The 13,407-nt window shown below is 58.5% G+C and overlaps 1 protein-coding gene across 5 annotated transcripts; it reads right to left on the minus strand.

Annotated features, from left to right (window-relative positions):
- Positions 1–217: 217 nt before the first annotated feature.
- Positions 218–9,896, minus strand: renbp (renin binding protein). Of its 5 annotated transcripts, none has more exons than XM_072566555.1 (6): positions 9,803–9,847; positions 7,713–7,882; positions 5,338–5,413; positions 5,131–5,206; positions 1,193–1,365; positions 218–700 (listed from the first exon to the last, which is right to left on the minus strand). In XM_072566555.1, the coding sequence occupies exons 2-6, from the start codon at positions 7,811–7,813 to the stop codon at positions 383–385; spliced, it is 744 nt and encodes a 247-aa protein (XP_072422656.1). In that variant the 5' UTR covers positions 7,814–7,882; positions 9,803–9,847; the 3' UTR covers positions 218–382. The 5 variants fall into 5 exon arrangements, with proteins under 5 accessions (XP_072422656.1, XP_072422654.1, XP_072422655.1 ...); XM_072566553.1 differs by lacking the exon at positions 9,803–9,847 and adding an exon at positions 9,421–9,439 and having other exon boundaries at positions 230–745; XM_072566554.1 differs by lacking the exon at positions 9,803–9,847 and adding an exon at positions 7,951–7,966 and having other exon boundaries at positions 230–745.
- Positions 9,897–13,407: the final 3,511 nt, after the last annotated feature.

Consider the following 13,407-nt stretch of genomic DNA (forward strand, 5'->3'; position numbering starts at 1 on the left):
GATAGAGGGGGAAACGGGATAAAGACCCAGAGGGGGAGACAGGGATAGAGGGGGAACGGGATAAAGACCCAGAGGGGGAGACGGGGATAGAGGGGGAATGGGATAAAGACCCAGAGGGGGAGACGGGGATAGAGGGGAATGGGATAAAGACCCAGAGGGGGAGACGGGGATAGAGGGGGAATGGGATAAAGACCCAGAGACGGGGATAGAGGGGGAATGGGATAAAGACCCAGAGACGGGGATAGAGGGGGGAATGGGATAAAGACCCAGAGACGGGGATAGAGGGGGAATGGGATAAAGACCCAGAGACGGGGATAGAGGGGGAACGGGATAAAGACCCAGAGGGGGAGACGGGGATAGAGGGGGAATTATTTTTGAGTTGCTATGAATTGGGACGTACTGCCTGAAAGTGTGGTGGATGCAGATTATCCCGGGACCTTTGATGGGATAAAGACTCCATTGCAGGGCTGACGGGGAAGCTGCCGAGGGTAGCAGAGACTGGAGGGGTGAACGGTCTCACCTGGAGGTGCTGCAGAATCTGTTCGACACACCACGCCCCCAGTTCCCGGTATTTGTCGGCCATCTTGGCGTCCCCTTCCTCCAGTTGGTCCACCAAGCACAGGAGCATCATGGGTACAGCCATGGAGTTGACGCTCTCTGCTCCGGGTAGCTCCGGGCGCCCCAGGCCAGTCGGGTCCTCCTGCACCCACCGGACAATCTGATCCATCATCTCCACGGCTTCCCTCTGACGGGGAGCACCAGAAAAACGTCACCGTGCACACCCCGGGAGCCTCAGGCCTGGTCTCCCTGCACCCTCAAGCCAGGCCTTGGGCCTGGTCTCACTTCCCCCTCAGCACGGTGTCCCTTTGCCCTCGATCCAGGCCTCGGGCCTGATCTCACTTCCCCCTCAGGCCTGGTGTCCCTTTGCCCTCGGGCCTGGTCTCACTTCCTCCTCAGGCCCGGTGTCCCTGCCCCCTCAAGCCAGGCCTCGGGCCTGGTCTGACATCCCCCTCAGGCCTGGTCTCCCTGACCCCCCCCCAGTAGGCCTTTGGGTCTGATTTCTCTCCCTGAGTGGGGTCTCAGGCCTTTTGCTCCCCCACCTCCAGGAAGGCTTCAGGCCTGCTCTGCCCCATCGCTCAGTGAGGCCTCAGTCCTCGTGCCCTGCCCCCCCCGGATCCCGGAAGCCTCTGACCTGGTATTTCTCGTCTCCGGTGACCCTCCAGAGTTCGTCCATGGCCATGGTGTAGAAGCACTCGCTGAAGATGGTCCGCTGCACCTTGACCGGCCTCCCGTCCCGCGTCACCACAAATGCCAGCTTCCGGGAGTCAGCCGAGATCCGAGCGGAGCTCATCAGGAACTCGCCGCCTGGGACATCCCGGAACACCCACCGCCCCCAGAAACAAAACGCAGAGAGTTAGCTGAGAGCGCTTTCCAGACATGCATAGTCTGATCCCAGAGAACCAGGGTGCTCCCTCGAGAGGGGAGGGCGACAAGATACCATTTTACAAAGTTCATGCATGCACATTCTCCCCGTGTCTGCATAGGTTTCCTCTGGGTGCTCCGGTTTCCTCCCACAGTCCAAAGATGTGCAGGTTAGGGTGGGATTGGCCGTGCTAAATTGTCCCATAGTGCCCAGGGATGTGTAGGTTAGGGTGGATTGGCCGTGCTAAATTGTCCCCGTAGTGCCCAGGGATGTACAGGTTAGGGTGGGATTGGCCATGCTAAATTGTCCCATAGTGTTAGGTGCATTAGTAAGAGGGAAATGGGTCTGGGTGGGTTACACTTCAGAGGGTCGGTATGGACTGTTTGGGCCGAAGGGCCTGTTTCCACACTGTGGGGAATCTAGAAATTTGAATACATATAGAAAGCTGCCTCACTCCGCGTCCTTAAATTTTGCAGAGCACAAGGACTAATCCACAAGGATTTACCAGGATGGCTGCAACTCTGGCACTAATATTCAACATAAATTTTGTTCCTTCTGGTCTTGCAACGTGCAAACTATTAAGAGCCAAGGTTACAAGTGAAGGTAGTTGAATAGATAGGATCGAGAAACCTGAGAGGGAGAGAGAAGGAACACACCACGTGTTAGTAAATTTGTGGATAACACTAAGGTCGGCGGAGTTGTGAATAGTGACAAAGGATGTTGCAGGTTATAGAGGAACATAGATAAGCTGCAGAGCTGGGCTGAGAGATGGCAAATGGGGTTTAATTCGGAAAAGTGTGAGGGGATTCACTTTGGAAGGAGTAACAGGAATAGAGAGTCCTGGGCTAATGGTAAGATTCTTGGTATTGTGGATGAGGAGAGAGATCTCAGAGTCCATGTACATAGATCCCTGAAAGTTGCCACCCCAGGTTGATAGAGTTGTTAAGAAGGCGTACGGTGTGTTAGCTTTTATTGGGAGAGGGACTCAATTTCGGAGCCATGAGGTCATGCTGCAGCTGTACAAAACTCGGAGTATTGTGTCCAGTTCTGGTCATCGCGTTATAGGAAGGATGTGGAAGATCTGAAAAGGGTTCAGAGGAGATTTACCAGGACGTTGCCTGGTTATGGAGGGAAGGTCTGAGGAGGAAAGGCTGAGGGACTTGAGGCTGATTCTGTTAGGGAGAAGAAGGTTGAGAGGTGACTTAATAGAGACATATCAGATAATCAGAGGGTTAGGTAGGGTGGACAGTGTGAGCCTTTTTCCTCAGATAGTGATGGCTAACACGAGGGGCATTGCTTTAAATTGAAGGGTGAGAGATATAGGACAGATTTCAGAGGGAGCTTCTTTACTCAGAGAGTAGGAGGGGTGTGGAATGTCCTGCCTGCAACAGTAGTGGACTCGCCAACTTTATGGGCATTTAAATGGGCATTGGATAGGCATATGGATGAGACTGGAATAGTGTAGGTTAGATGGGCTTCAGACTGGTTCCACAGGTTAGTGCAACGCGAGGGCTGAAGGGCCTGTACTGCGCTGGAATGTTCTACGTTCGACAGGCAGTTGTGTTCCCCAACAGCAGCTGCATGTTCTCTGCAGCAAAAGTACGCAGAATTCGTCAAAAACCAGTTATCTGCCCAGTAACCGATAATCGAAACTGATGGCTTGTCAGTTTCGATTAAGTAGTGAAACTGTTCAGGACAAAAATCTTGCTGTCTACCATGCTCTCAAAGATAGGGAATGTAGCAGGAAAAAAAAATCTCGACAGCACCTGATCAGGTGTACCCGAGAACTCTGTGGGAAGCGAGAGAAGTGATTGCTGGGCCCCTCGCTGAGATATTTGCATCATCGATGATTACAGGTGAGGTGCCAGAAGACTGGAGGTTGGTAAATGCGGTGCCACTGTTTAAGAAGGGTGGTAAGGACAAGGCCAGGGAACTATAGACCGGTCAGCCTGACCTCGGTGGTGGGCAAGTTGTTGGAGGGAATCCTGAGGGACAGGATGTACATGTATTTGGAAAGGCAAGGACTGATTCAGGATAGTCAACATGGCTTTGTGCGTGGGAAATCATGTCTCACAAACTTGATTGAGTTTTTTGAGGAAGTAACAAAGAGGGTTGATGAGGGTAGAGCAGTAGATGTGATCTACATGGACTTCAGTAAGGCGTTCGACAAGGTTCCCCACGGGAGACTGATTAGCAAGGTTAGATCTCATGGAATACAGGGAGAACTAGCCATTTGGATACAGAACTGGCTCAAAGGTAGAAGACAGAGGGTGGTGGTGGAGGGTTGTTTTTCAGACTGGAGGCCTGTGACCAGTGGAGTGCCACAAGGGTCGGTGCTGGGCCCTCTACTTTTGTCATTTGCATAAATGATTTGGATGTGACCATAAGAGGTACAGTTAGTAAGTTTGCAGATGACCCCAAAATTGGAGGTGTAGTGGACAGCGAAGAGGGTTACCTCAGATTACACCAGGATCTGGACCAGATGGGCCAATGGGCTGAGAAGTGGCAGATGGAGTTTAATTCAGATAAATGTGAGGGGCTGCATTTTGGGAAAGCAAATCTTAGCAGGACTTATACACTTAACGGTAAGGTCCTGGGGAGTGTTGCTGAACAAAGAGACCTTGGAGGGCAGGTTCATAGCTCCTTGAAAGTGGAGTCGCAGGTCGATAGGATAGTGAAGGCAGCGTTTGGTATGCTTTCCTTTATTGGTCCGAGTATTGAGTCCAGGAGTTGGGAGGTCATGTTGCGGCTGTACAGGACATTGGTTAGGCCACTGTTGGAATATTGCGTGCAATTCTGGTCTCCTTCCTATCGGGAAGATGTGGTGAAACTTGAAAGGGTTCAGAAAAGATTTACAAGGATGTTGGAGGGTTTGAGCTACAGGGAGAGGCTGAACAGGCTGGGGCTGTTTTCGCTGGAGCGTCGGAGGCTGAGGGGGGTGACCTTATAGAGGTTTATAAAATCATAAGGGGCATGGAGAGGGTAAATAGACAAGGTTCTTTTTCCCCCTGGGGGTGGGGGGGTCCAGAACTAGAGGGTTATAAAATCATGAGGGGGGGGGCAGGGATAGGGTAAATAGACAAGGTCTTTTCCCCCTGGGGTGGGGGAGCCCAGAACTAGAGGGGGGTAGGTTTAAGGTGAGAGGGGGGGAAAGGGAGCTGAGGGGTAACTTTTTCCCCCAGAAGGTGGTGCGTGTGTGGAACGAGCTGCCAGAGGAAGTGGTGGGGGCTGGTACAATGATAACATTTAAAAGGATGTGGGGGGGACATGGATAGGAAGGGTTTAGGGGGAGATGGGCCAAGGGCTGGGGAACGGGGACTGGATTAGGTTAGGATATCCAGGTCAGCACGGACGGGATGGGCCGAAGGGGTCTATTTCCGCGCTGTAAATCTCTCCGAGTCGAGTTCAGTTCAAAAATCTTGCTGCCAACTGTACTCTCAAGTTAGAGTGTGTACCTAAAAAAAAAACCTCTCCACGTTCTATTTCGGTACGTGACACGGGGAAATCACGGGGGATTGATTCTGGGTCTTAATGGTTCGAAAACCCGGCGAAGGGTGGGGGGGGGGGGGGGTCGATCGAGGGAGACGGGGTAGGCGCGGTGGATGTGGATTTTGGGAAGACGCAGAGTCTCAGGGGCAGGGGCCGGAGGGTGAGAGACTGAGGCAGGTGGGTGGGTGGGGGGGGGGGCGGAAGAGAGAAGATTTTACCGGCTACCGCAGCGGCCAGAATCTCAGGCCGACGAAAGCGTTGCAGTGTCCGATATAGACGACAGTATGTCCAGATCTGCGGGGAGCAAAGACACAGGGGATCAACCATGTTTCAACAGGTTTCACAGGGGGGAAGGTAGAGGGCAAGGGAAGGGGCAGCACAGAGCACAGAGGGATCCAGGATCTGTTGCTAGATGGATGACTGACCTGCCTGCCCTGGAGCCAGATGTATTTCAGCTCATCATATACGCTCCCATCGCGGGATAGACAAGTGAAAAAGCCTCTGGAAAAGGAGGACTCAATTAGCTCACGCAGCACTGACCCTACCACAGCCCCCACTCCCTCAGCAATGACCCTCCCACGGCCCCCACTCCCTCAGCACTGACCCTCCCACAGCCCCCACTCCCTCAGCACTGACCCTCCCTCAGCACTGACCCTCCCACAGCCCCCGCTCCCTCAGCACTGACCCTCCCTCAGCACTGACCCTCCCACGGCCCCCACTCCCTCAGCACTGACCCTCCCACGGCCCCCACTCCCTCAGCACTGACCCTCCCACAGCCCCCGCTCCCTCAGCACTGACCCTCCCACAGCCCCGCTCCCTCAGCACTGACCCTCCCACAGTCCCCCACTCCCTCAGCACTGACCCTCCCCACAGCCCCCACTCCCTCAGCACTGACCCTCCCACGGCCCCCACTCCCTCAGCACTGACCCTCCCACAGCCCCCGCTCCCTCAGCACTGACCCTCCCCCAGCACTGACCCTCCCACAGCCCCCGCTCCCTCAGCACTGACCCTCCCACAGTCCCCCCCTCCCTCAGCACTGACCCTCCCACAGTCCCCACTCCCTCAGCACTGACCCTCCCACAGTCCCCACTCCCTCAGCACTGACCCTCCCACAGCCCCCACTCCCTCAGCACTGACCCTCCCACAGCCCCCACTCCCTCAGCGCTGACCCCTCCCACGGCCCCCACTCCCTCAGCACTGACCCTCCCACGGCCCCCACTCCCTCAGCACTGACCCTCCCACAGCCCCCCACTCCCTCAGCACTGACCCTCCCTCAGCACTGACCCTCCCACAGCACCCACTCCCTCAGCACTGACCCTCCCACAGCACTGACCCTCCCACAGCACTGACCCTCCCTCAGCACTGACCCTCCCTCAGCACTGACCCTCCCACAGCCCCCCACTCCCTCAGCACTGACCCTCCCACAGCCCCCACTCCCTCAGCACTGACCCTCCCGCAGCCCCCACTCCCTCAGCACTGACCCTCCCACAGCCCCCCACTCCCTCAGCACTGACCCTCCCACAGCACCCACTCCCTCAGCACTGACCCTCCCACAGCACTGACCCTCCCACAGCACTGACCCTCCCTCAGCACTGACCCTCCTCAGCACTGACCCTCCCACAGCACCCACTCCCTCAGCACTGACCCTCCCACAGCCCCCACTCCCTCAGCACTACCCTCCCACAGCCCCCACTCCCACAGCACTGACCCTCCCTCAGCACTGACCCTCCCACAGCCCCCACTCCCTCAGCACTGACCCTCCCACAGCCCCCACTCCCTCAGCACTGACCCTCCCGCAGCCCCCCACTCCCTCAGCACTGACCCTCCCTCAGCACTGACCCTCCCACAGCACCCACTCCCTCATCACTGACCCTCCCACAGCCCCACATCCCTCAGCACTGACCCTCCCACAGCCCCCACTCCCTCAGCACTGACCCTCCCACAGCCCCCACTCCCTCAGCACTGACCCTCCCTCAGCACTGACCCTCCCACAGCCCCACATCCCTCAGCACTGACCCTCCCTCAGCACTGACCCTCCCTCAGCACTGACCCTCCCACAGCCCCACTCCCTCAGCACTGACCCTCCCACAGTCCCCACTCCCTCAGCACTGACCCTCCCACAGCCCCCGCTCCCTCAGCACTGACCCCTCCCACAGCACTGACCCTCCCACAGCCCCACTCCCTCAGCACTGACCCTCCACAGCCCCACTCCCTCAGCACTGACCCTCCCACAGCCCCACTCCCTCAGCACTGACCCTCCCACAGCCCCCCACTCCCTCAGCACTGACCCTCCACAGCCCCACTCCTCAGCACTGACCCTCCACAGCCCCCGCTCCCTCAGCGCTGACCCTCCCACAGCCCCCACTCCCTCAGCACTGACCCTCCCACAGACCCCACTCCCTCAGCACTGACCCTCCCACAGCCCCCACTCCCTCAGCACTGACCCTCCCACAGCCCCCACTCCCTCAGCAATGACCCTCCCACAGCCCCCACTCCCACAGCACTGACCCTCCCACAGCACCCACTCCCTCAGCACTGACCCTCCCACAGCACTGACCCTCCCACAGCCCCCGCTCCCTCAGCACTGACCCTCCCTCAGCGCCCACTCCCTCAGCACTGACCCTCCCACAGCCCCCACTCCCTCAGCGCTGACCCTCCCTCAGCACTGACCCTCCCTCAGCACTGACCCTCCCTCAGCACTGACCCTCCCACAATGCTGGAGTCAGGCCCCACACTATCAGTTCATTTGGTTTCTCTTCATCCTCTTATCCCTCTGTAACTTGGAATCTTGGCTGCTAACCCCAGCTCCTGGTCATGGGAATGTTTGAGCCAGAATTCCATGGTCCGATCAAGCTCCTCCCGAATTCTCGTCCGAAACATCTCTGCTTCGTCTCGGAGCATCCTCAACAGAAACCCCTGGAAACACAGGAAGGTCCACTGGGTGATGGCTCACTGAGAGGCTGCAGTGTACTGTGTGTGAGTGAGAAAGAGAGAGAGTGTACGTGAGGGACACACACACACACATGCACGGGACAGACCTTCCCCACCCTGGGGCAGTGCTGGGGGTGAGGGGACAGACCCTCCCACAGCCCCCACTCCCTCAGCACTGACCCTCCCACAGCGCCCACTCCCTCAGCACTGACCCTCCCACAGCCCCCGCTCCCTCAGCACTGACCCTCCCACAGCCCCCACTCCCTCAGCACTGACCCTCCCACAGCCCCCACTCCCTCAGCACTGACCCTCCCACAGCCCCCACTCCCTCAGCACTGACCCTCCCACAGCCCCCACTCCCTCAGCACTGACCCTCCCACAGCCCCCACTCCCTCAGCACTGACCCACAGCACACGCTCCCTCAGCACTGACCCTCCCTCAGCACTGACCCTCCCACAGCACCCCCTCCCTCAGCACTGACCTCCCTCAGCACTGACCCTCCCACAGCACTGACCCTCCCACAGCGCCCACTCCCTCAGCACTGACCCTCCCACAGCACTGACCCTCCCACAGCGCCCGCTCCCTCAGCACTGACCCTCCCACAGCACCCCCTCCCTCAGCACTGACCCTCCCACAGCACCCACTCCCTCAGCACTGACCCTCCCACAGCCCCCACTCCCTCAGCACTGACCCTCCCACAGCCCGCACTCCCTCAGCACTGACCCTCCCTCAGCGCTGACTCTCCCACAGCACCCACTCCCTCAGCGCTGACCCTCCCACAGCCCCCACTCCCTCAGCACTGACCCTCCCACAGCCCCCACTCCCTCAGCGCTGACCCTCCCACAGCGCCCACTCCCTCAGCACTGACCCTCCCACAGCACCCACTCCCTCAGCACTGACCCTCCCACAGCGCCCACTCCCTCAGCACTGACCCTCCCACAGCCCCCACTCCCTCAGCCCTGACCCTCCCACAGCCCCCACTCCCTCAGCACTGACCCTCCCACAGCACCCACTCCCTCAGCACTGACCCTCCCACAGCGCCCACTCCCTCAGCACTGACCCTCCCACAGCACCCACTCCCTCAGCACTGACCCTCCCACAGCCCCCACTCCCTCAGCACTGACTCTCCCACAGCCCCCGCTCCCTCAGCACTGACCCTCCCACAGCCCCCACTCCCTCAGCACTGACCCTCCCTCAGCCCCCGCTCCCTCAGCACTGACCCTCCCACAACCCCCGCTCCCTCAGCACTGACCCTCCCACAGCCCCCGCTCCCTCAGCACTGACCCTCCCACAACCCCCGCTCCCTCAGCACTGACCCTCCCTCAGCGCCCACTCCCTCAGCACTGACCCTCCCACAGCGCCCGCTCCCTCAGCACTGACCCTCCCACAGCCCCCACTCCCTCAGCACTGACCCTCCCACAGCCCCCACTCCCTCAGCACTGACCCTCCCTCAGCCCCCACTCCCTCAGCACTGACCCTCCCTCAGCACTGACCCTCCCACAGCCCCCACTCCCTCAGCACTGACCCTCCCACAGCGCCCGCTCCCTCAGTGCTGGGGGTGAGGGGTATACACACACAGGGGACAGACCTTCCCCACCCTGGGGCAGTGCTGGGATGAGGTGACAGACCTTCCCCACCCTGGGGGCAGTGCTGAGGGGGAGGGAAACATACAGGGGACAGACCTTCCCCACCCTGGGGGCAGTGCTGAGGGGGAGGGAAACATACAGGGGACAGACCTTCCCCACCCTGGGGGCAGTGCTGAGGGGGAGGGAAACATACAGGGGACAGACCTTCCCCACCCTGGGGGCAGTGCTGAGGGGGAGGGAAACATACAGGGGACAGACCTTCCCCACCCTGGGGGCAGTGCTGAGGGGGAGGGAAACATACAGGGGACAGACCTTCCCCACCCTGGGGCAGTGCTAGGGGTGGGGGGTACACACACACAAGGGACAGACCTACCCCACCCTGGGGTCCCTCTCTGTCTCACCAGCGAGTCCCGTGACAGGGCGGTGCTGTGGCTCTGCTTCCTTCCGGGATCGGCATGACGTCAGGGCGTCCCGTCTCCTGGACAACATGCCCCGCCCACGCACCGAGGCCACGCCCCCTCCCCCACACACAAGGGACACAAAACACCACCTGCTCGCCTAGACCCCGCCCCCTCACACAAACCCCACCCCTTCATCCAAACCGCGCCAATTCACCCAAACCCCGCCCCTCCACGCAAACCACGCCCCTACACCCAAACCCCGCCCCTACACCCAAACCCCGCCTCTTCACCCAAACACACCCAATTCACTGAAACCCCGCCCCTTCACACAAACTCCTCCCCTTCAACCAAACCCCACCCTCTCACCCAAACCACTCCCTCTTACTAAAGCCCGCCCCTTCACCCAAACCCCGCCCCTTCACCCAAACTCCTCCCCTTCAACCAAACCCCTCCCTCTCACCCAAACCCCGCCCCTTCACCCAAACTCCTCCCCTTCAACCAAACCCCTCCCTCTCACCCAAACCCCTCCCTCTTACTAAAGCCCGCCCCTTCACCCAAACACCAAACCCCTCCCTCTCACCCAAACCCCGCCCCTTCACCCAAACTCCTCCCCTTCAACCAAACCCCTCCCTCTCACCCAAACCCCTCCCCTTCACCCAAACCCCTCCCCTTCACCCAAACCCCTCCCCTTCACCCAAACCCCTCCCCTTCACCCAAACCCCTCCCCTTCACCCAAACCCCTCCCTCTCACCCAAACCCCTCCCTCTCACCCAAACCCCTCCCCTTCACCCAAACCCCTCCCCTTCACCCAAACCCCTCCCCTTCACCCAAACCCCTCCCTGTCCCCGTAGTGCCCAGGGATGTACAGGTTAGGGTGGATTGGCCGTGCTAAATTGTCCCCGTAGTGCCCAGGGATGTACAGGTTAGGGTGGATTGGCCGTGCTAAATTGTCCCATAGTGCCCAGGGATGTACAGGTTAGGGTGGATTGGCCGTGCTAAATTGTCCCCGTAGTGTCCAGGGATGTGCAGGTTAGGGTGGATTGGCCGTGCTAAATTGTCCCCGTAGTGTCCAGGGATGTGCAGGTTAGGGTGGATTGGCCGTGCTAAATTGTCCCCGTAGTGCCCAGGGATGTACAGGTTAGGGTGGATTGGCCGTGCTAAATTGTCCCCATCGTGCCCAGGGATGTACAGGTTAGGGTGGATTGGCCGTGCTAAATTGTCCCGTAGTGCCCAGGGATGTGCAGGTTAGGGTGGATTGGCCGTGCTAAATTGTCCCCGTAGTGCCCAGGGATGTACAGGTTAGGGTGGATTGGCCGTGCTAAATTGTCCCCGTAGTGCCCAGGGATGTGCAGGTTAGGGTGGATTGGCCGTGCTAAATTGTCCCTGTAGTGCCCAGGGATGTGCAGGTTAGGGTGGATTGGCCGTGCTAAATTGTCCCCGTAGTGCCCAGGGATGGGCAGGTTAGGGTGGATTGGCCGTGCTAAATTGTCCCCGTAGTGCCCAGGGATGTGCAGGTTAGGGTGGATTGGCCGTGCTAAATTGTCCCATAGTGCCCAGGGATGTACAGGTTAGGGTGGATTGGCCGTGCTAAATTGTCCCCGTAGTGCCCAGGGATGTACAGGTTAGGGTGGATTGGCCATGCTAAATTGTCCCCGTAGTGCCCAGGGATGTGCAGGTTAGGGTGGATTGGCCGTGCTAAATTGTCCCCGTAGTGCCCAGGGATGTACAGGTTAGGGTGGATTGGCCGTGCTAAATTGTCCCCGTAGTGCCCAGGGATGTACAGGTTAGGGTGGATTGGCCGTGCTAAATTGTCCCTGTAGTGCCCAGGGATGTACAGGTTAGGGTGGATTGGCCGTGCTAAATTGTCCCCGTAGTGCCCAGGGATGTACAGGTTAGGGTGGATTGGCCGTGCTAAATTGTCCCATAGTGCCCAGGGATGTACAGGTTAGGGTGGATTGGCCGTGCTAAATTGTCCCCGTAGTGCCCAGGGATGTACAGGTTAGGGTGGATTGGCCATGCTAAATTGTCCCCGTAGTGCCCAGGGATGTGCAGGTTAGGGTGGATTGGCCGTGCTAAATTGTCCCATAGTGCCCAGGGATGTACAGGTTAGGGTGGATTGGCCGTGCTAAATTGTCCCTGTAGTGCCCAGGGATGTACAGGTTAGGGTGGATTGGCCGTGCTAAATTGTCCCCGTAGTGCCCAGGGATGTACAGGTTAGGGTGGATTGGCCATGCTAAATTGTCCCTGTAGTGCCCAGGGATGTACAGGTTAGGGTGGATTGGCCGTGCTAAATTGTCCCCGTAGTGCCCAGGGATGTGCAGGTTAGGGTGGATTGGCCGTGCTAAATTGTCCCCGTAGTGCCCGGGGATGTACAGGTTAGGGTGGGATTGGCCATGCTAAATTGTCCCTGTAGTGCCCAGGGATGTACAGGTTAGGGTGGATTGGCCGTGCTAAATTGTCCCCGTAGTGCCCAGGGATGTACAGGTTAGGGTGGATTGGCCGTGCTAAATTGTCCCCGTAGTGCCCAGGGATGTACAGGTTAGGGTGGATTGGCCGTGCTAAATTGTCCCCGTAGTGCCCGGGGATGTACAGGTTAGGGTGGATTGGCCATGCTAAATTGTCCCTGTAGTGCCCAGGGATGTACAGGTTAGGGTGGATTGGCCGTGCTAAATTGTCCCCGTAGTGCCCGGGGATGTACAGGTTAGGGTGGGATTGGCCGTGCTAAATTGTCCCATAGTGCCCAGGGATGTACAGGTTAGGGTGGATTGGCCGTGTCAAATAGTCCCCATAGTGCCCAGGGATGTGCAGGTTAGGATGGGATTGGCCGTGCTAAATTGTCCCATAGTGCCCAGGGATGTACAGGTTAGGGTGGATTGGCCGTGTCAAATAGTCCCCATAGTGCCCAGGGATGTGCAGGTTAGGGTGGGATTGGCCGTGCTAAATTGTCCCCGTAGTGCCCAGGGATGTACAGGTTAGGGTGGATTGGCCGTGTCAAATAGTCCCCATAGTGCCCAGGGATGTGCAGGTTAGGGTGGGATTGGCCGTGCTAAATTGTCCCCGTAGTGCCCAGGGATGTACAGGTTAGGGTGGATTGGCCGTGTCAAATAGTCCCCATAGTGCCCAGGGATGTACAGGTTAGGGTGGATTGGCCGTGCTAAATTGTCCCATAGTGCCCAGGGATGTACAGGTTAGGGTGGATTGGCCGTGTCAAATAGTCCCCATAGTGCCCAGGGATGTGCAGGTTAGGGTGGGATTGGCCGTGCTAAATTGTCCCCGTAGTGCCCAGGGATGTGCAGGTTAGGGTGGATTGGCCGTGCTAAATTGTCCCCGTAGTGCCCAGCGATGTACAGGTTAGGGTGGATTGGCCGTGCTAAATTGTCCCGTAGTGCCCAGGGATGTACAGGTTAGGGTGGATTGGCCGTGCTAAATTGTCCCGTAGTGCCCAGGGATGTGCAGTTTAGGGTGGATTGGCCGTGCTAAATTGTCCCCGTAGTGCCCGGGGATGTACAGGTTAGGGTGGATTGGCCGTGCTAAATTGTCCCCGTAGTGCCCAGGGATGTACAGGTTAGGGTGGATT

Source organism: Chiloscyllium punctatum, chromosome 50 (assembly GCF_047496795.1).
Source record: "Chiloscyllium punctatum isolate Juve2018m chromosome 50, sChiPun1.3, whole genome shotgun sequence".
NCBI lineage: Eukaryota > Metazoa > Chordata > Chondrichthyes > Orectolobiformes > Hemiscylliidae > Chiloscyllium > Chiloscyllium punctatum.